The 20,626-nt window shown below is 36.7% G+C and overlaps 1 protein-coding gene across 1 annotated transcript in view; it reads left to right on the forward strand.

The window, feature by feature from the left end:
• LOC114456242 (BRISC and BRCA1-A complex member 2-like) overlaps nt 1-20,626 on the forward strand; it is a 112,691-nt gene that overhangs the window by 22,721 nt on the left and 69,344 nt on the right. Inside the window, exon 4 of the mRNA XM_028437883.1 lies at nt 2,454-2,548. Coding sequence (XP_028293684.1) covers nt 2,454-2,548 — 95 coding nt within the window. The remainder of the gene's footprint in view (nt 1-2,453; nt 2,549-20,626) is intronic.

The following is a 20,626-nucleotide window of genomic DNA, read 5'->3' on the forward strand; positions in this document are numbered from 1 at the left end:
TGCTACTGCTACTACTGTTACTACTACTGCTACTACTGCTATTACTGCTACTGCTACTACTGTTACTACTACTGCTACTACTGCTACTGCTGCTATTACTGCTACTGCTGCTACTACTGCTGCTGCTACTGCTACTACTGCTATTACTACTACTACTGCTACTGCTGCTACTACTGCTGCTGCTACTGCTACTACTGCTATTACTGCTACTACTGCTACTGCTGTTACTACTGCTACTGCTGCTACTGCTACTACTGCTGCTGCTACTGCTACTACTGCTACTACTGCTACTGCTGCTACTACTGCTACTGCTACTGCTACTACTGCTATTACTGCTACTGCTACTACTGCTATTACTACTACTGCTACTGCTACTGCTACTACTGTTGCTACTGCTACTACTGCTAATAAGGCTGTAACAACTAATCATTTTTTGCGTTGTGCATTTTTTGTCACTGACCGTGATGCAGAGCAGTTTGCTTCACCTGCGGTGCTTTGTGTGCGTGCAGTGCTTGTGTGTGCGCATCACGAGTCTCTGTCTGTGCGCGTGCACGAGTGGTTTTATGCATACACCACAAGTGCACACCTTGAGTTTTTGTGTGTAACTTGTGTCTGTTTGCTTTTGTTTGTGCGTGAGAAACACTTTTATTTAGTTTAATCATCTTAAGCAGGGTTATGACTATAATGGTTAGTTGCAGCTTGAACTGCTACATAGACATTAGTGCTCTCTCCTCCTGACTTTAATGAAGTGTTCACATATAAACAGATGCACCATTCTGATCATTGTGGTCCTTTGTTAGAACCTGTAGGAGTCTTTGAAGGCCTTCATGTTCTCTGGAAGCTCTCCAGCAGATGTCTGACAAGCCTCCAGTGGTAGTGAACAGATTTACTGCAACAGCTCTGCCTCCCTCGTATGACTCCATTCTCTGGAAAAACACCACCATGTGTTTGTGTCTTCCTGCTAAAGCTGCTGCTGAACAAAAAGCAGAACAGCACGTGAATACAGTTGTGCAATAGAACATAAGAACCTTGTGAACCATTGTCTATATAGCGTGTACATGTACATGATTCCTGGTTTCCACTTATTTACCTGGTTTAGGTTTAATGTGATTTATTCTGAACACTTAAATATATAAAATCAATTTCCCTTAGGGAACTTCCAAATGGATCAACCAAGGTTCTATCCAAACTAATCTCATGATGGATCCTAATCTGAACTATATATTATTTCTTTGTTTTCACAACATTGTATTCTTCCATAAGATGCCAAGCTATATTATAACCTCACACTTTATAAAAATATTTGTTATGAGAAATGAAGGAAAATGGGAATAATTTTAAGAAAATGATAATCATGGAACTTTTTGTAGATTCTGTTTGTTTCTTCTGAACAAACATACGTGTGTCTGTCCTGGTGTTTGTAGAAGAAACAGACGTTATTATTTTACTTTATCAACCATAGACTCAATCAGACTCCTGAACATGTGCTGTGGTATCAGGGAAAGGTGTAAAGAGTACTGATGTATCTGCTCAAGTAGATGTATTGTTACTTGATGGCAATTCTACGCTGTTTTGGTGCTGTGCATTACATTTAATCTGATTGGTCTGCTATGATGTGATACATTTAATCTGATTGGTTGGCTATGATGTGATGCATTTAATCTGATTGGTCAGCTATGATGTGATGCATTACGTTTAATCTGATTGGTCGGCTATGATGTGATACATTACGTATAATCTGATTGGTTGGATATGATGTGATGCATTACGTTTAATCTGATTGGTCTGCTATGATGTGATACATTTAATCTGATTGGTTGGCTATGATGTGATGCATTACGTTTAATCGGATTGGTCGGCTATGATGTGATACATTACGTATAATCTGATTGGTTGGATATGATGTGATGCATTACGTTTAATCTGATTGGTCTGCTATGATGTGATACATTTAATCTGATTGGTTGGCTATGATGTGATGCATTTGATTATTTTCTGGTCATTTCATTGTTTGTAGTTTCATAATGTCTGTTGATCATTTTAAAACAAAAAAATAATAATTTACTCAGTAATGGTTAAGTATAGAAATGTAACAAATTAGTTCTTTTGAAACGTACTTAAGTACAAGTAAAATTACTGATTTAGAAATATACTTTAAAAATGACAGGTATCCCCTAAACACAACTCAGTTACAGTAACGTGAGTACTGTAATCCATTACTTTCACCTCTGCTATTATCTGAAGGGATCATACTCTATTCTGTGGGTTCACTCAGTGAGAAATCAACGTCTAACTGGATGATGTAAAACTAATAAAGTGTCTGACTCTAACAGGGACCATAGTCTGTGTTATTCCCCTCACCTATCAGTGGTCATAATATAGTGGCTCATTGGTGCGTGCTAGCCAAAATAAATCTTGTGTCCTGACATGCTCTTGTTTCTCTGTTCTCACAGGGGATATTATATTCAACGCACAGCATCCACAATTACCTCCAGACTTTATCTTTGGAGAAGATGCTGAGTTTCTGCCTGAGCCTTCAGAGCTGCCGGTGAGTACACTGGAAAAACGGTTACGCACAACTTTATTTAGTTTTGTTCACACACACTTGTTTTTTTCAACTATTGACTTAAAAAAAATTAATAAAAATAAATAAATAATAATATTTAGGACCAATGCAGTCATATTCACCAGCACACCAGTGTTGTTTACGTCATTTCGTTGACGCCCCTTTTTTAATGAGGGTAACGAGACGGTGACGAGCTAAACGTGGATCTTTTATGAGTAAAACACGACAATTCCTCCTATTGTTCGTGAAATCTGTCCGGCTAGCTCAGAACTTCCTCTCTCTCTCTCTCTCTCTCTCTCTAGTCAGTAGACTAATGTAGGGTCTCTGAAAATGTGTGAATGAAGTATGTCTAACGTGAGTTTTATGGATCAAATGAACACATGTTGATATTCTACTTGGTCACTTTCTCACTTCAAATGTTTTCAGAACTTTCAAAATAAAGGTGGAGAATCAACAGAGATATTTAGCCTCAGTGTGAACAAGGTTTTTAACGCTGTACATTCCAGATGCATCATGGGAAACTTGGAAGTATACTTCAGTGGGAACGCTCATCATTCTAATCATACTATAGTATATAGTAGACAGTACATATACTATAGTAGACAGTATATATACTATAGTATATACTGTCTACAATATATTATAGTATATATACTGTCTACTATATACTATAGTATATAGTAGACAGTATATACTATAGTATATAGTAGACAGTATATACTATTATATATAGTAGACAGTATATATACTATAGTATATAGTAGACAGTATATACTATTATATATAGTAGACAGTATATATACTATAGTATATAGTAGACAGTACATATACTATAGTAGACAGTATATATACTATAGTATATACTGTCTACAATATACTATAGTATATATACTGTCTACTATATACTATAGTATATAGTAGACAGTATATACTATAGTATACAGTAGACAGTATATACTATAGTATATAGTAGACAGTATATACTGTAGTATATAGTAGACAGTATATATACTGTAGTATATAGTAGACAGTATATACTGTAGTATATAGTAGACAGTATATATACTGTAGTATATAGTAGACAGTATATACTGTAGTATATAGTAGACAGTATATATACTGTAGTATATAGTAGACAGTATATACTGTAGTATACAGTAGACAGTATATACTATAGTATACAGTAGACAGTATATACTATAGTATATAGTAGACAGTATATACTATAGTATACAGTAGACAGTATATACTATAGTATATAGTAGACAGTATATACTGTAGTATATAGTAGACAGTATATACTATAATATATAGTAGACAGTATATACTATAGTATATAGTAGACAGTATATACTATAGTATACAGTAGACAGTATATACTATAGTATATAGTAGACAGTATATACTATAGTATACAGTAGACAGTATATACTATAGTATACAGTAGACAGTATATACTATAGTATATAGTAGACAGTATATACTATAGTATACAGTAGACAGTATGTACTAATTGAGTTATTAGTATGTAGTACGTTAGTGGGACATATAAATCAAAGTCTAAATGCTTATTGGTTGTAGTCACATTTTAGTCAAATTCAAGTAATTCTCTCCACTAAAAAATAAGAAGTTTATCTTGTTCTTCTATTGTGGGAGGTCTGCTGCTTCACTACACTGAATGTTTACCATGGGCTTTGCCCTCCGCTGCTACCAAACAACCAATCATTGAAGACGTAGGCGGAGCAGAAAGGCGTTTGTGTAAGAGGCACACGTTAGGAAATAAATAGCTCAAGTATTTACTCTTAAAACTAGCATTTTAGGGCAAAATGTGCTTTAAAAAAACTACATATGAACAATATCGTCTTATTCTGTATCACATATGGGATAAACCTCCTATGGCCCAGCCCTAGACTGAAGTGAGTTAGGAATGTTTAGTTTTTCACACACATCTGGAGTGGGTATGCTTCTAGTTTGCTTTGGCCTGGTAGTTCCTGCTGTACAGGACATCTGCACACAGTTGAACTTATTAAAGTTGGTCCTTTGTGGTGGTTGGGGAGGCGGGGTCATTCGCCCTAAATATGCACTGACTAACCCCAATGAGAGGAGCAGCAGCTGAACATAGCTCTGTAAATGTCCTCAGAACACAACAACTCTGCTTGTTTAGTACCAATCACATTGTGTTATTGAATTATATGAATCATTGTAATAGGTCTCACTGTGTCAGTAACAGTGAGTTAGTATACCCTCTGAAAGCTTTTAAGATACTCTAGGTAAAACATGACTGTTTCGTCAAATGGAGATTAAAGTACTTACTAATAATATTTATTAGGAATGTTATTGTTACAAAAATATTTAAAATCACACATAATAAATTGCCATTTTTCACAGACAATCATAGTTAGAGCGTTGAAACAAGGTGTGTTGTACCCTGTTGTTCATGTTGAACACAGGTAATGATAGTTAGTGTCAGTCCTGTGTGAGAACCATGACTATAACAATAAGGTGACGTGTTGACATTATTTAGCTTTATACAGAACTCCAAATGTTTTCACACCCAACACAGCATAACGTGGATGGCTGTTCATCATAGGAATGGGATCCACACAAGGTTCCTGCTGCTTAACAGAAGGTTTTCCTTGCCGCCATGATGAATTCATGTTGGGTGTGGGATACATATGTATGTGTATATACGTATATATGCATATGTGTGTATCCATAAAATGAAGAGTCCGTCCTTAAGACTGCTCTACTGTAAAGTGTCTTGAGATACCATTGGTTATGATTTGGCGCTATACAAATAAAAGATTGATTGATTGATTGATTTTCTGATTATTGTTAATGTTTGTTTTTGTTTAAGTAATGAATTGTTCATTTCGTTGTGTCAGTTGGTGGCAATGATAACAATGTTGTTACTGCTTTATTTTGAGGTTTTGGGTCGACTCTGTATCTACTGACAGTTCTTTTGGTTTTATGTTTTTATTTGGTTTCACATTCAGCTTCCTGTGTGCGTGTGCATGTGACTCTGTAAACCAGAACATGTTGTTGCACAGATTGTAAACATTGGTTGGACTGACTGTAAAAGCACTGCATTGGTTTAAGTTCTACTTGGAGGAGTGAAGTTATTTAAAGTTATTTTATAAACATTGTAAACTTTGAATGTGACAGATGATCAATGTCCTGTGGAGTTCCTCAGGGCTCTGTTTTTGGACCCCTTCTGTTTAGCCTTTATGTAACTGTGAAGTTAATTATCAGATCAACTATATCTATGATTGAACCCAGATGTCTATGGTCCCATTGAGGTAGAACTTAATTTGAGCTGGATCCTGCTGGAGCAAGATCGCATCTCCCAGATTTTGACCTTATTTGATTGAATCCAGCACCTCATTTGCTTTTATGTGTTTTGATTAAATGTTGAAGTATATAATATTTGGACAGCTGTGTCGTTTATTGTGCTGCAATCAATGGAAATTTCATTGAAGCACAAAACTGAATGTAAAAACTCAGCACGAGTAAGGAAGAGAGGGAAAAGTTAGGCCACGCCCTCACGCTACGTCTAAAGTGTGACTTTTTTTTTTTTACAAAAGTTGTGTCTTGTGAGTTTGGAAGATGGTATAAAATGGCTTAAAAAGGACTTAAGGAGTTTTTTAAAGCCAATAAGTGAAGCTAATCCTGAGGTAAAGAAGTCTGAAGTTGTTTTTGTGGAAATCACGGAGCAGAAGCAGTTAGCGTAGCAACTAGCAGCAGTTAAAGTAGCAACGAGCAGCAGTTAGCGTAGCAACTAGCAGCAGTTAGCATAGGTAGTAGCAGCAGTTAGCGTAGGTAGTAGCAGCAGTTAGCGTAGGTAGTAGCAGCAGTTAGCGTAGCTAGCAGCAGCAGTTAGCGTTGGTAGTAGCAGCAGTTAGTATTGCTAGTAGCAGCAGTTAGCGTAGGTAGTAGCAGCAGTTAGCGTAGGTAGTAGCAGCAGTTAGCGTAGCTAGCAGCAGCAGTTAGCGTAGCTAGCAGCAGCAGTTAGCGTAGGTAGTAGGAGCAGTTAGCGTAGCTAGCAGCAGCAGTTAGTGTAGGTAGTAGCAGCAGTTAGCGTAGGTAGTAGCAGCAGTTAGCGTAGGTAGTAGGAGCAGTTAGCGTAGCTAGCAGCAGCAGTTAGCGTAGCTAGTAGCAGCAGTTAGTGTAGCTAGTAGCAGCCGTTAGCGTAGCTAGTAGCAGCAGTTAGCGTAGCGACTAGCAGCAGATAGTGTAGTGACTAGCAGCACTTAGCGTAGCTAGTAGCAGCAGTTAGCGTAGCGACAAGCAGCAGTTAGCGTAGTGACTAGCAGCAGATAGCGTAGTGACTAGCAGCAGATAGCGTAGCTCGTAGCAGCAGTTAGCATAGCTAGCAGCAGCACCTGTAGCGATGATGCTAACCTCCAACAGACAGGATACAGGAGGAGAACTTTCCAGGAGACATGAGGAGAGGTTAAAGTTCTGATATAGACATTAAGACAGAGGCTCAGTTCAAAGCTCAGATGATCTGCTGCTCTAGGTTTATAAAAGACAAGTCAGGCCTCGGCTGGAAATATGGAAAAAAGTAGTGAAGATACAAATTTGTCTATCAATGTTTTTTTTAGCTGTTTTAAGACAAATAAAAGGTAAACACGTTATATTTTTATTTTCTGCTGTGCTGCTGATTTATTAGAGGAGTTATGGTCTTATGTTATGAGTGTATAAGTTTGTAAATATTTTGTATAAAGTTTAGTTTCCTTTGTGGCTAAATTAACGGTGATTTTGCGCTGTCCTTGGTGCTGAAACATGTCAGCTGTCGTGCTCCGTAACGAGTGATTGTCTGTGCTTCTTTAACGCTGATTCATCGTTCTTTTATTAAACATTTAGGATAATTAGTTGTTTGTGTTCACATGATATTATTGGCCTATTTATTTAGCCTTTAATTTTTTAATTTTTTTATCTTGTGACTTTTTTGTTTCTCTCTTACTGCTGATGATTTATAAATTAAACACTGCATAGAGGTGTTGTGTGACTGCTTATTTAGTCATTTATTTATTTTGAACAAACGGACAAATAATACAAATAGATGAAAAATGTATATACAAATCAGAACTCTCTATACAATTTAAAAAAAAAAAAAAAGCCAATTTCAATATAATACACATTTGACTCGTTAGAGGAAGGATATGAAGTAGCATAGCCTTGTCCAGTCCTTCCCCCATTATTCACCATTTACAAATACAAAAGCCAAAATAAACTTAATAAACAATACAAATAAATACTCCAATAGAGCTATTAATAAAAAACATGAGACCAAGGGAGATTTATCATCATTTTACTGCTGATTTTAATGTTCTTATTGATTTTTAAGCTGTTTAATGTTTTCTATTTTATCATTTTAAGCACTTATAGTTTTCTTGCCTCACCACGTGCATCAGATTAAAGTTATAATAATAATAATGCATCAATTTTATATAGCGCTTTATCATAGACACTTTACAGAATTAAGGCATTATTCTTTCACTCCACACTTAGTGGTGGCAAACTACTGTTGTAGCCACAGCTGCCCTGGGGCAGACTGACGGAAGCGAGGCTGCCATAGTGCGCCATCGGCCCCTCCGACCACCACCAACACTCACTCACACACTAGGCAATGCAGGTGAAGTGCCTTGCCCAAGGACACAATGACAGATACCACTGCAGCGACTGCCACCCCACTGTGGCACCTGGAATTCTCAGTGGTCTCCATCCAACTACTAACCAGGCCCAGACCTGCTTAGCTCCACAGATCTAACAGGATCAGCCAATCACAGGCTGGTGTGGCCAAGTTCAAATGTATCAGAGCTGAAATAATGCTTGGCTCAGTGGAAATGTCTATAATATGGGAGGAAAACACACACACACGCACACGCACACACGCACACGCACACGCACACACACACACACAAAGGAAAATGAACAAAATGAGGTTTGTATGAGGTAACATGAGGTTAATGATCCAGACACAAACCCAAACATGTCATGTGATCTGTTTGGTGTCTAATTACAACCATGTAATATTAAGGATTATCAGCTTTACTGTAGGTAAATAATGTAATTAAAAGCTAAATATTTTCAGCAGTATTTAAGGTCTCTTTATTGCTGCTTATTTGCCTGATTGACTGCAAACACAAATGAACACGCTTTAAGTGATGTTTTAGAACAGTTTCTAACAAACGAGCACTTTGTGACAAACAATGACTTTTCTTGAACCTAAAGTGTGAGTAACAAACTGAAAATGATCCCTTTAGGTGGGCCTTAACCAAAGCATTGACCTTGAACAAAGACGATCATAGCTAATGGTGATGTCTGACTCAGAGCGTGTTGGGTTATTAGGTCTAAGTGGAAATGTGCACCCTGCTGAGCAGTGGTTTAGCTGCAACCATGTTGTTATCCAGGGTTATTTTGGACTCTGCTTTGCACCGAGGAGCCACATTCCCCAGCTTGTGTCAGAGTGTGGGAGAGGAGAGCATTGCTCACCGTCTCATGAATCCAGCTGTGCACATAACGGGAAGTACCTCTGCTCAGACCGTCACTTGTTTATTTTAACACTTGTCCTCTTGCTGCGTTTTGCACTTTTTTTGTGTCTAACTCGTCGTCTGTGTGTGTGTTTGAACTCGTTCAGTAAACACACTCCCACTCTTTGTGGAAGAAAAACGTCTGGTTTCCAAGAACTTCCTAAAGTTTCTCCAATTGTTCTGGAAAGTCTTTTCAATCATCTTTAGCTCCGTTTATGACCCAATAATATGTAAATCAATAATTAAATAAACGTGAATATATTCCCTCACTGACCATTAAGTGTTTCATGTGTGAGAGAACATTCCAGGTGGTTGGATGCTAACCTTTGTTATCCAGCGGCTAATTTTAGGCTTTCTGTCAGTCAGAGGTTGGAGGAATTGTTGCTGTGTCAGCAACATGTTGCTCTTGTTTACAGCCCACCAAGGGTATCATTAGCCTTTCTGTTCAGGCATGTGTTTGTCTACCATTGTCACAGGGCCTATCTGCGTTTGTGTGTGGACACAAGAAAGCTTTGTGGTGACGGGAGTTAAACCATGACTCAGCAGATGGTTAGTCTGGTTTGGTACATTAGTGGTTCAAGTCTTTTTCTGGTTACACCTCCATGTTTATGGAGGACAAACTGTACCTGTCAGTCAGGTAGAATATCAACCCACACTTTCCTGGTGTGAATGAGACGTATTTAAACACACTTTAAACTAGTCTGAATTTGGACGTTTCTTCCTTTTTTTCTAACTGACAGCAACACCTTGAATGTTCCAACCTTATTTTATCAAACAATACCTGTGAAACAATACAAACCTGTTGTTTTAACTACACATGTGGTAGGGATCTCAAATAGAAATGACAAGTCTAGAGCATTGCTGTCCAAAATATTACATTATGTCTTTGATTTTTCACATTTATGAAAACAATGTCCAACATGTTCCACTGCAGACCAGTTTTCAGCTCATTGACTAAAATAAAGTGCACAGTCAGCAGTATTTAGGTTTGAGCTAGATGATAAAATAATAATCTACAAAACGTCTTAAAGCACCAATAAAGTCACGTGAGGATTCCTTGGAGAGCAAAAAGAAAAACATGTTCCAATGCAGCAGATTTGTGTAAATGTATAAATATGATGTAGATGACACGTCACTAAGCACTGAGACCTCACACTGAAATGATCTTTCACTACAGACGAGAGCAGAAGTAGGTGGAGTTAACTTTAGAGCTCTCCTAAGATAACCTGATCATCCTAGAAAATATGATGATGACATCCTGCTTTACTTCTAACATGAAGTAGTGAGCAGAAGAAAAGCAGTAAAACCCTCAACTCTATCATAGAAATATAATAAAAATAAAACAATAACACTCTTTATATGGTTATTTTAATTAGATAGTATTTGAAATAAAAACCATTTCAATAGAAGGTTGATAGTTTAGCTTCACATGCTATGAAGCTAAATCTGACTCAGCATGAGTCTGCAGTTTTTCTTTGTTCATAACTTGATTTTCTGTGTGTGTGTGTGTGTGTGTGTGTGTGTGTGTGTGTGTGTGTGTGTGTGTGTGTGTGTGTGTGTGTGTGTGTGTGTGTGTGTGTGTGTGTGTGTGTGTGTGTGTGTGTGTGTGTGTGTGTGTGTGTGTATGTGTGTGTGTGTGTGTGTTAAATCAATCTTGTAGATGTGCTGTTATGGTTGTAATGTGCATGTTGTGTTTAAATCTTTACTTGTTCTGTAACATTAGTCTCATCTAAAACTTTAAGGAAAAATGGAACATTTACCGTCACATGACCTTTAATTTGACACACGTGTTTGTAATGGAACAGCCTAGAATAACCTCCTTAAATATAATGGAAGAAAAGGCAAAGAAACTCCAAAAAAATGCAAGATTGTGTCATTGGATAAAATAAGGTTTTCATTAAAGTGTCTCAGTTTGCAATAAGAAAGAAAAAGAGCTTTTTGGACAAACAATGTGCTCTGTCAGCACTTTTACCCATGGTTGCAAAACTTTGGTTCAAAGAAAGTAAGTCTGTCTGTCCTTTTTAAAACCATGACCTCAGACTGACGTCACTGACAGCTTTACTGTGTAGAAGGACATACAGAAACAACAGACACAGGAAGCTGCTGCACATTTGTTTTTTTTTCTTAATTTCCTTGACGTAGGCGACGTTTCATCACATTTTAGTTCTTCTTTTTTCTCACAAGGGTTCAAAGTGTCAATGTTTGCTTAAAAGGGTCAGAAATGTGGAGAGGTGGGTAATGTCATTTAAAAAGTAGCAACATGTAGTTTAAACTAGCAAATAATGGGCATGACAAACGGTGAATAATATATGTGACGTTAGGTGGAAAAGGTTTATAAGTACTGAAAAAAAATGTCATTAAAATGTGATGTAGAAGTGTCAGAAATGTGAGAAATGTAGCAAAAATACATTAAAAGGAGCAAAAATTTGGCAAGAAAAAGTGATGAAAATATGTTAAAATATGGTGAGTTTGGTAAAGTTGCAGAAAAAGGGTCAAAATAAGGAAAAATGGGGTCTTCTTCTTCTTCTTCTTCTTCTTCTTCTTCTTCTTCTTCTTCTTCTTCTTCTTCTTCTTCTTCTTCTTCTTCTTCTTCTTCTTCTTCTTCTTCTTCTTCTTCTTCTTCTTCTTCTTCTTCTTCTTCTTCTTCTTCTTCTTCTTCTTCTTCTTCTTCTTCCTTTGTGCCTGATGTATCATTTCTCTGGTCTAGACTTGCCCAGTGATGCATACAGTCACTAAAGCATTTGGGAGTTTCCCTGAGGTGTGTGTGTGTGTGTGTGTGTGTACTACTGTCTAATTCCTCTGTAATATGAATCATTTGAAACCTATTCCTATAATCTATAGAGTGAATGTGACATGGCCACATTATCTGTTAACACTGATGTTAATCTCTGTAAAACCACTGTTAATAAATATGAAGGATACAGTTACAGTATGTTGTTAGTTCATAGAACACTGTGGCGTCCTCAAAGACAGAGAACAGCACTCACACTGGAAGGAATTTTCACATCATTCTGAAATCATAATGAAACACATTTCCATCTGTTATATGATCACAAGGTGTCAACATGTAAGTATACCAGATAAAGTCAGGAAAATGTATTTGTGTAGAGCATTTCATACACATTTCAATGTGTTTTACGTGATTAAAAAGTGCAATAGAAAATATTTAGAACGTTAAAACATTAAACAATAAAATGATGATAAATCTACCTCTCAGTCATCATCACTAGAGAGAAATAATAAAAAATGTTCCATTAATAACGACTCAGCTCTGCTGCAGTTTGTTCCACTTCTTCTTTGCAGCATAACAACTAAAAACAGCTTCACAAAATTGGACAATAGATTTTAGCAAAAATACACAAAATGACTTCAAAATAACCTGCAGAAAATGACATTAAAAAACCTACAAATCAAAAAGAAATTATACAAAACAACAACAAAATTACACAAAATGACATGAAAATATAACAAAAACAAAACACAAATGAGAGAAAGAATACAAAAATACTCCAAAAACACAAAATGACAAATAGGGGAAGGCAAACTATTTGTATAGAACATTTCATATACAAGGCTATTCAATGTGCTTTACATGATTAAACAGTGCAACAGAAAACATTTAATGCTTTAAAAGTCAATAAAAACATTAAAATCATCAATAAAATGATGATAAATCTCCCTGTCACTCATCGTCAGTAGAGATAAATAATTAAATATGTTCATGTGATGCTGACTTCAGCTCTGCTGCAGTTTGTTCCACTTCTTCTTTGCAGCATAACAACTAAAATATTTGCTGTGAAATCTGGGCTCCACTATCTGACCTGTGTCCTCGATGGGTTCAGACCTGACTAACAGCTCACTGATGGATTCACCACCACATTTATAACCAGCAGCACTACTTTACAGTCTCCTCTGAGGCTGACTGGGAGCCAAACGTCTTAGTTGTGAATCAGCTGTAGATGTTTGATGAAGACCATTACAATAGTCCAGTCTGATTTAGATCAGGAGCAGCTTCTCCTGATCTTTGTGACTCATCAAAGCTTTCACTCTGGAGATGTTCTTTAGGTGATTGATTGATTGATTTGATCAGATCTGAGTCCATCAGAACACCAAGGTTCTGGACTTGGTCTTTATATTTTAAAGAAGGAGACTGAAGGTCCTCTTATTACAGACAACCACCTCCATCTTCATGGTTAGTACTGTGAGTGTCTGGTTTCTGCTCTTGGCTCATTGTTAAAGTGTTTTTATTAAATCTTTTGAAAAGCAACAATCTGAGTGTTGTTCCTGACCTTGTCCATCTTTATAGAGCTCTATCTTCTGAGAGTGGTTTCCATCAGCATGAGGGGACGCTTTGTTCATGTTTGGCCTTGTGCACTTGGACTTCACTGTGTTGTAGATCTACAAACTAAAGATCCAGAAACAGCAGTCTCTGTTCTCCACTGAACCTTTAAAACCTCAGACACTAGATCTATAGTTTACTAGTTAACGTTAACTGTATTGGTTTTGTTTACAACAACAAAAGACGTACATTTCTGATTGAATTTATTCAAATATATTATATAACATTTAACCAATGAAACAGCCATTTTCAGCCAGTTGTGATGCCAGCGTATGTCATTAGCCCCTCCCTTTTTGTCTTATTTACATTTCTGACATTTCTACATCACATTTCAATGTCTTTTCTGCACATTTTCAACACATTCCAGACATGTTCATCACTTATAAACCCTTTCTACCGCTTTTACACCTAATGTCACATATGTTGACCCATTATTGTCACTTTTAACCATATTTCAAAATTATTTTTGCCAATTTAGCCACATTCATCATTTGTCATGTTCATTATTTACCAGTTTAAACTAATTGTTCCAATATTGACACTTTAAACCATTTTTACCACTTTTTCTGTCTGTTTTTATCCACTTTAATTTACAACTTTGAACCAATTTCTGTGGTTTTTAAATTCCATTTCACCTCCTTTTCCACCATTTTTGGTCACTTTGAACCATTTTATTAGTGATTAAAACCATGATTTCCATCTTTAAGATGACTATAATAATAATAATAAATGATAACAGTGGATATTATTCAGATGAATAAATAAATGTGGTTATCACAGATTCATAGAACAATAGACCATCATTTTACTGACTTTATGGATGGACCCCAAAAATCTCTCCTTTATTCCCCCTTATAGATGGTCCTGTCTCCACATGACTGTTCTTCAATGTTCATGTATGTGTTCAACCACCTTCAGCTACAGTGGGGGTCCCTGCTCTCTGGGACCTTTATTTTGGAGGGTCCCCACTCTTTGGGACCTTTATTTTGGAGGGTCGTGGGGCTGTAAAGGTTGAGAACCACTGCTTTAGACCTTCTGCAGATCATTTGTCTCTACCAGAGACAGAGCCATTATTTGGTACACGTGGTTCCTTCACAATGACTTATGAATAAAACTATAGTTTAATACATGATGGATAGAACTTTCATTTAAAGCATTAAAGAGCTGTGGATCCCTAACATAAATAATCACAAACTCAAATATAAGCTCAGTGGGCCCAGGTTGAGCTAACACAAGGATTTTTAGATGTTCTGAAGAATCCAGGAGTGTGTGTTCCTGTTCTCCTGCTGGTCATTGCCAACCATGCTGAGTGTTTGCTACCTATTGCTCCACCTTGTCCTCTGTTACTGTTTGAACAAAAGACCTCAAATGGCCCATAAAACCCAGATTATGTCAACCTGGGCACAATGTGCCGACATTTTGTCCAGCTTCCTTCCTGCAGAGAATAATGTGCTTCATCTTTTATTGGAGTTTGTTATTGGCAGCCCTCAGGGCCCGGTCTGGAAAGCTTTTATTGAGCACAATATTGCATGCTACGAGATGGGCTGATAGAAATGTAGAGGCATAGTGATGGTGGGGGTTTAATAAGTCTTCAGAACAAGTTTATTTTGACATCTTTTAGAAGAAAACAAGAGATATCTTACAGTTAACCCTTATTTTGGGTCTGAAATGAACTAAAGAGACCAAAAACCAAATAAAAGCTTGGTCAGAAAGTATCCCAGTGTTGGACACATTTCCCACAGATCACAAGCAGAGAAGGAAGAAAAAGCCAAAGAATGCCAAGTGTCTTAAACACATGACAAGAGTAATTTAGTGTGATCTTACACTTGGCACTCTCTGGGGGCAAAACAGGGTGTGAGCCCACACTTGAATTAAACATAAACACAGATTATCTTAATACTCCAGAGTTTGTTTTTAATGCCACATACTTTTAAGTACACAACACATTATTGGATCAGGTTGCCAGAATCTATAAAAATCACACTTAAGGCATAAAACAAGTATCTTCTCCTGACCTATATAATTATCTTTTATTTTCACACGCCAGTCCGTCTCTTATTAGCCTGGGATAAACATTGGATGGTAAATACTGCACAGATGCGTGGCACGGGAAGACATGTTTCTGTCAACTTACATTGAGTGTGAAAATACCCAATTATAGTGAACATTCTGTTCTTAAAAAACTGTATTGGTGTTTTTCATATTTCTGTTTAATGAGATGAAACAGAACAATGTCCAAGACAAAGTTAGGTTATGATTATTGCTCAATGGTAAACGAATGAAATGACCAAACTGATGAATATTTAGTTATTGGACGACCCACTCTTTATCCTCAATTCAGCAACATCAATAAGTACCATTTTTCTACATATTAATAATAATAATCATCTGATTAATCATTTATTTACTAGATGTAGCTTTTATTTATTGATTGATTTATTTCTACTGCTGGTGTGTATTAATGCTTCTGCACAGTATGATGAAACTTCTACCATGTGTTACAGTTTATTGTCCTTAGACAATCCTTTGACTTAATACAAGTATTATGATAGTTATGTCTGATTTAGAGCTGGGACTCCATTAAAAACAAATTCATCAGATTAATTAGAGATCTTATAATACATAATCCATATTCATCTAAATTAATCGTATTACAAAAGTTTTTCCAGTTTAAAGGTATTTTGTATATGAACTTAAACAACTCAATAGTGTTTATTATTTCCATCAACGAGTGATAAAATAATGTGTAATATGAATAAATAATATCATGATATGACACTAACTTATATTTAACTAAGATATTTTCATGCTTTTTCTGTATTTTTAGTAAACTTTCTAAAACAAAATATAAACTGAACAGTGTAAAATATTTATAATATCTGTGATATCATGAAATAAACAGAACAACTGATGAAGATGATGAATTTAGTCTGAAATAGTTTTTCTACATAACAGTTGATAAGTTGGGTCAGACGATGCTATCTGTAGCAGCGCTTCTAGCCCCGCCCACATCCTCTACCACAGAGTGGTCGACTGTCACTACAATCATTTATCACTGACTTTGTTCATTTGTCACTCATGGATTTATTATTGGTTCTGAACCCTGTCTGAGTGTCAGTGTGGATTGGAGACACTGTCTGCTCCACTAGGACCATTGTCCCTGCTAGCTGCTACATGTTAGCATTGAGGTGCTAGCTGCTACATGTTTAGCACTGAAGTCCTAGTTGTTACACATTAACATTGAAGTCTTAGCTGCTACATGTTAGCATTGAGGTGCTAGCTGTTACATGATTAGCATTGAGGTACTAGCTGCTACATGTTAGCATTGAGGTGCTAGCTGCCACATGTTAGCTGCTACATGTTAGCATTGAGATGTTATCTGCTACATGTTAGCACTGAGGTGCTAGCTGCTACATGTTAGCATTGAGGTGCTAGCTGCTACATTTTAGCATTGCAGTGATGGCTGCTACATGGTTAGCACTGAGGTGCTAGCTGTTACATGTTAGCACTGAGGTGCTAGCTGCTACATGTTAGCATTGAAGTGCTAGCTGCTACATGTTAGCATTAATATGTTAGCTGCTACATGTTAGCACTGAAGTGTTAGCTGCTACATTTTAGCATTGCAGTGATGGCTGCTACATGGTTAGCATTGAGGTGCTAGCTATTACATGTTAGTATTGCAGTGCTAGCTGCTACATGTATCTTGTCTAGTGTGGATTACTAGGACCGTTGTCCTAACATGATAAACACGTTAAAGTGTTATTGTTTTGTCCCTGTGTGAGTTACCTTTAGACCCATTTCATCAGTGTATTTGTTCACCAGGCTGTACTGTATATGTTAAAATTAATATCCTGAAAGGATAAAGCTAGGATGGTGATTTGTTTGAGACCAAGTCAGGGAATAGAAGAGTTAGTTAATATTTAGAATGTTCTATCACGTTAAATCCACATTTTGTTATAATAAGGAAAGTACTGTTTTTGTTCAGAATGAGTCATCAGTTGTTAATAATTGTTATTACATATGAAATTAGTGAACCTTTTTGTGGACACTAATTTAAGAGGAGTGGTTCAGCTTGAACAATTGCTTTAATTCTAGTGTTTCTTGATGTGACTCATGGCGTGAACACTTGTATTGTTTCAGGTTTGTTCATGGGAAATAAAACAATATTCACATCCAGGTCTTTCACTGTTACGTATTACTGTCAGAAAGGTGTGACTCGCTCTGGCTTTAGTTTAATAATCCGGTTGTTCTGGATGAATAGCAGCATTTGGTGCTTTACAAGCTGGTCAGATTCAGATTCTGTTTACAAGTGGAAATAGTAAACACTTGTGTTGCCAAGCAGCAGCAGCAGCAGCAGCAGCAGTGGTGCCACTTGGCCACTGATTACCTATTTGTTCTTTGTTGTGGCTGCTTTACTTTTCTCAACAAATATTACCACAATACCCACGTTGGAGAACAGCTGTGCATTAGACCTTAATGGAATATAATCACATTCTGCACACTATTGTTTGCTTAGTTAAAGCTGCAGTATGTAGAATCATTAGACTTGCATATAATCAACCACACTCCCCCTCCCCATCACACTACTGGATTTCTAAAGCTTGAATACAGAGAAGAGAATGAGCAGAGGTCCTCTCAGAACACTCTGGATCACAATATGATCAAAGGTTACCATGGATTTATGACAAAATGAAACAAAAAACATACTTACTGCAGCTTTAATGGCGTAGTTTCTGAATTTTCACATTTTTGATTCAACTAATTATTTATTGGAATGTCGTATTTTTCGGGCTATTGAATGCATCGCTCTATTGGCCGCATTCAGATAATTTAGCAATTTTCCAAGAAAAATTCACGTACAGGCTGCACCCTATTGGCTGATGAGGGTGTCCTTCAAACGACTTGGCCAATCAGATCAGCTGCTGTACTCCTGTTAGATTATCCACATAAAGTCTCCTCCTCACTGCTCCACGTCTGCATATCAGTTCATACAGATTTTTACTAGAACAGACTTTTTCAATCCGTCAGTTATTTTTACCGTGAACTATCACGATCACGTCACGTCTAGATTCTGATACGGACTCGAAGCGATTTCCCTGAGGTGTTTCTGAACAAACCTAACGTGATGATTTTTACTGTATCCAGCCCCCCCCCCCCCCCCCCAATCTGTCAGTTCTTCTTAAATTATCTTCTCCATCACTCTCGTTCATGTGTGTGATCGTTCCTGAACAAACCTAACGTGGTGATTTAATAACTTTATGCTGTTTATTATTTTATACCATGTATTACTGGTATTAGCCATAGAAAATAAACACAATGATAGAACAGTAGACATATAAATGAAAAAATAGCATCCTTTATGTTGGAAACACACTCCAGCTTTCATTATGTAGTTAGTTTTGGAATTTTAAAATACTTTAAATAACAAGCTGTTCTCATTTGTTCCTTTAAAGTTTAAAATTGACAAACTGACAGTTTATCCCATTAGAAAAGGTGTAATTCAGGTAAATTATTTAAAAAGCAGGTTTTAAAAAGCCTTTCCTTTTATAAAATTATAGATTTTAGAAACATGAATGTTTACAACGAAGCTATTTTGACGAGGCTGTCAGGCTTGGCTTGGACGCGTTGCCACATGAACATCCAGAGTGCTAAATCCTAATGCTAATCCAGTATATTTTTAATATGCAGTTTTTACTATTGATATAGAATCAAATCCTAATATCTTAAGGTAATGCGATTATACATGTCTTGCTTTATAGATAGGGTGCTTGTTGGGTTCATTCATTTGACACAGGTTTAGTCCGTGTTTTATGTCAAAATGATTGGATTATGAGGTCCAGATTGAACCTGTGAGTGTTGTTGTGCTTTACTCTGTTAACCCCCTGTGGATAAACCATCTATTTATTCTATTTACACCAGCTAAGGACACATAGCTTCATCAAATGCTAAATCTCAGCTTTCAAAATGCTAGATTGTGACTACTGCCTCTTTTGTTTTGTGTTTTTTTCATGTATCAAATCTGTACATTTTCCGCAGGGCTAATCCTATTCTTAAAAAAAACACTCACATAGATTTATGTTGGCACACACAGCCTTCAGCAGAGCGTGTAAAATCAATTCAGAGACACACACACACACACACACACACACACGTACACACGCACACACGCACACCACACACACACACACACGTACACACGCACACACGCACACCACACACACACACACACACACACACACGTACATACATACACACACACGTTCACACACACACACACACGTACACACACACACACACACGTACATACACACACACACACGTACACACACACACATGTACTCACACACACACACACACCACGTCTATGTTGGACTGATGTTGCTGCTCTATTGAAGCTACTGTACGTTGTTAACTTGAGAACCTTCAGTCCACGCTGAGGGAAGCTACAGCTCACATGGTTGAGCTCAGCTAATCAATGAGAGATTGATCACAGCCACGATTATTGATTATCATTAGTGTAAACATCCTGTCTTATTTATTGATTTATTTTTATGAAGTGGTGTTGGATCACTATGTAATACGTGTTTATTTGTTTACATTTCACTTCATAAGGTTTTATAATATTATGGCTAGTGTAGGGTACAGTATTATGACGTCTGTTACAGCAGTGTTTCTCAAACGGGGGTACGTGTGATGGCACTACAGGGTTACTGGAGAGAAACAAAATTAAGAAATGAAAGCATTACTATTTATTTTTAGTTAAAATGATAATGATTTTAAATATTACCAGCAACAGACAAAACGACAACAAAAACACACAAAATAAAAGAAAAGTATACTGAATAATAACTCAATTACCATCACGGTGACCAACATGTTTTCAATAAATATTACAATTATTATTTTCCTTCTGTAAGTCAATTACAATTACGTTCTCAATTACAATTAATCACAATTACTGAGTCTTTAATAAATAGGCCCATGAAACATAACCTTCCTCTTGTGTTAGCTTTCTGTTAGCATCTCTAATGCTAATGGGTCTGTTTGACTTATGTCTTAAATACACTAATAAATATGATCTATCATCTAATTAGTCTCTCATCTATTGATTACCTTGTTAGGATTCATAATCAATGAATATATTGGTATTGATATTTATTGTGTGGGCGTCTGAGCCTTTTTTCT

Source organism: Gouania willdenowi, chromosome 22 (assembly GCF_900634775.1).
Source record: "Gouania willdenowi chromosome 22, fGouWil2.1, whole genome shotgun sequence".
NCBI classification, from domain to species: domain Eukaryota; kingdom Metazoa; phylum Chordata; class Actinopteri; order Blenniiformes; family Gobiesocidae; genus Gouania; species Gouania willdenowi.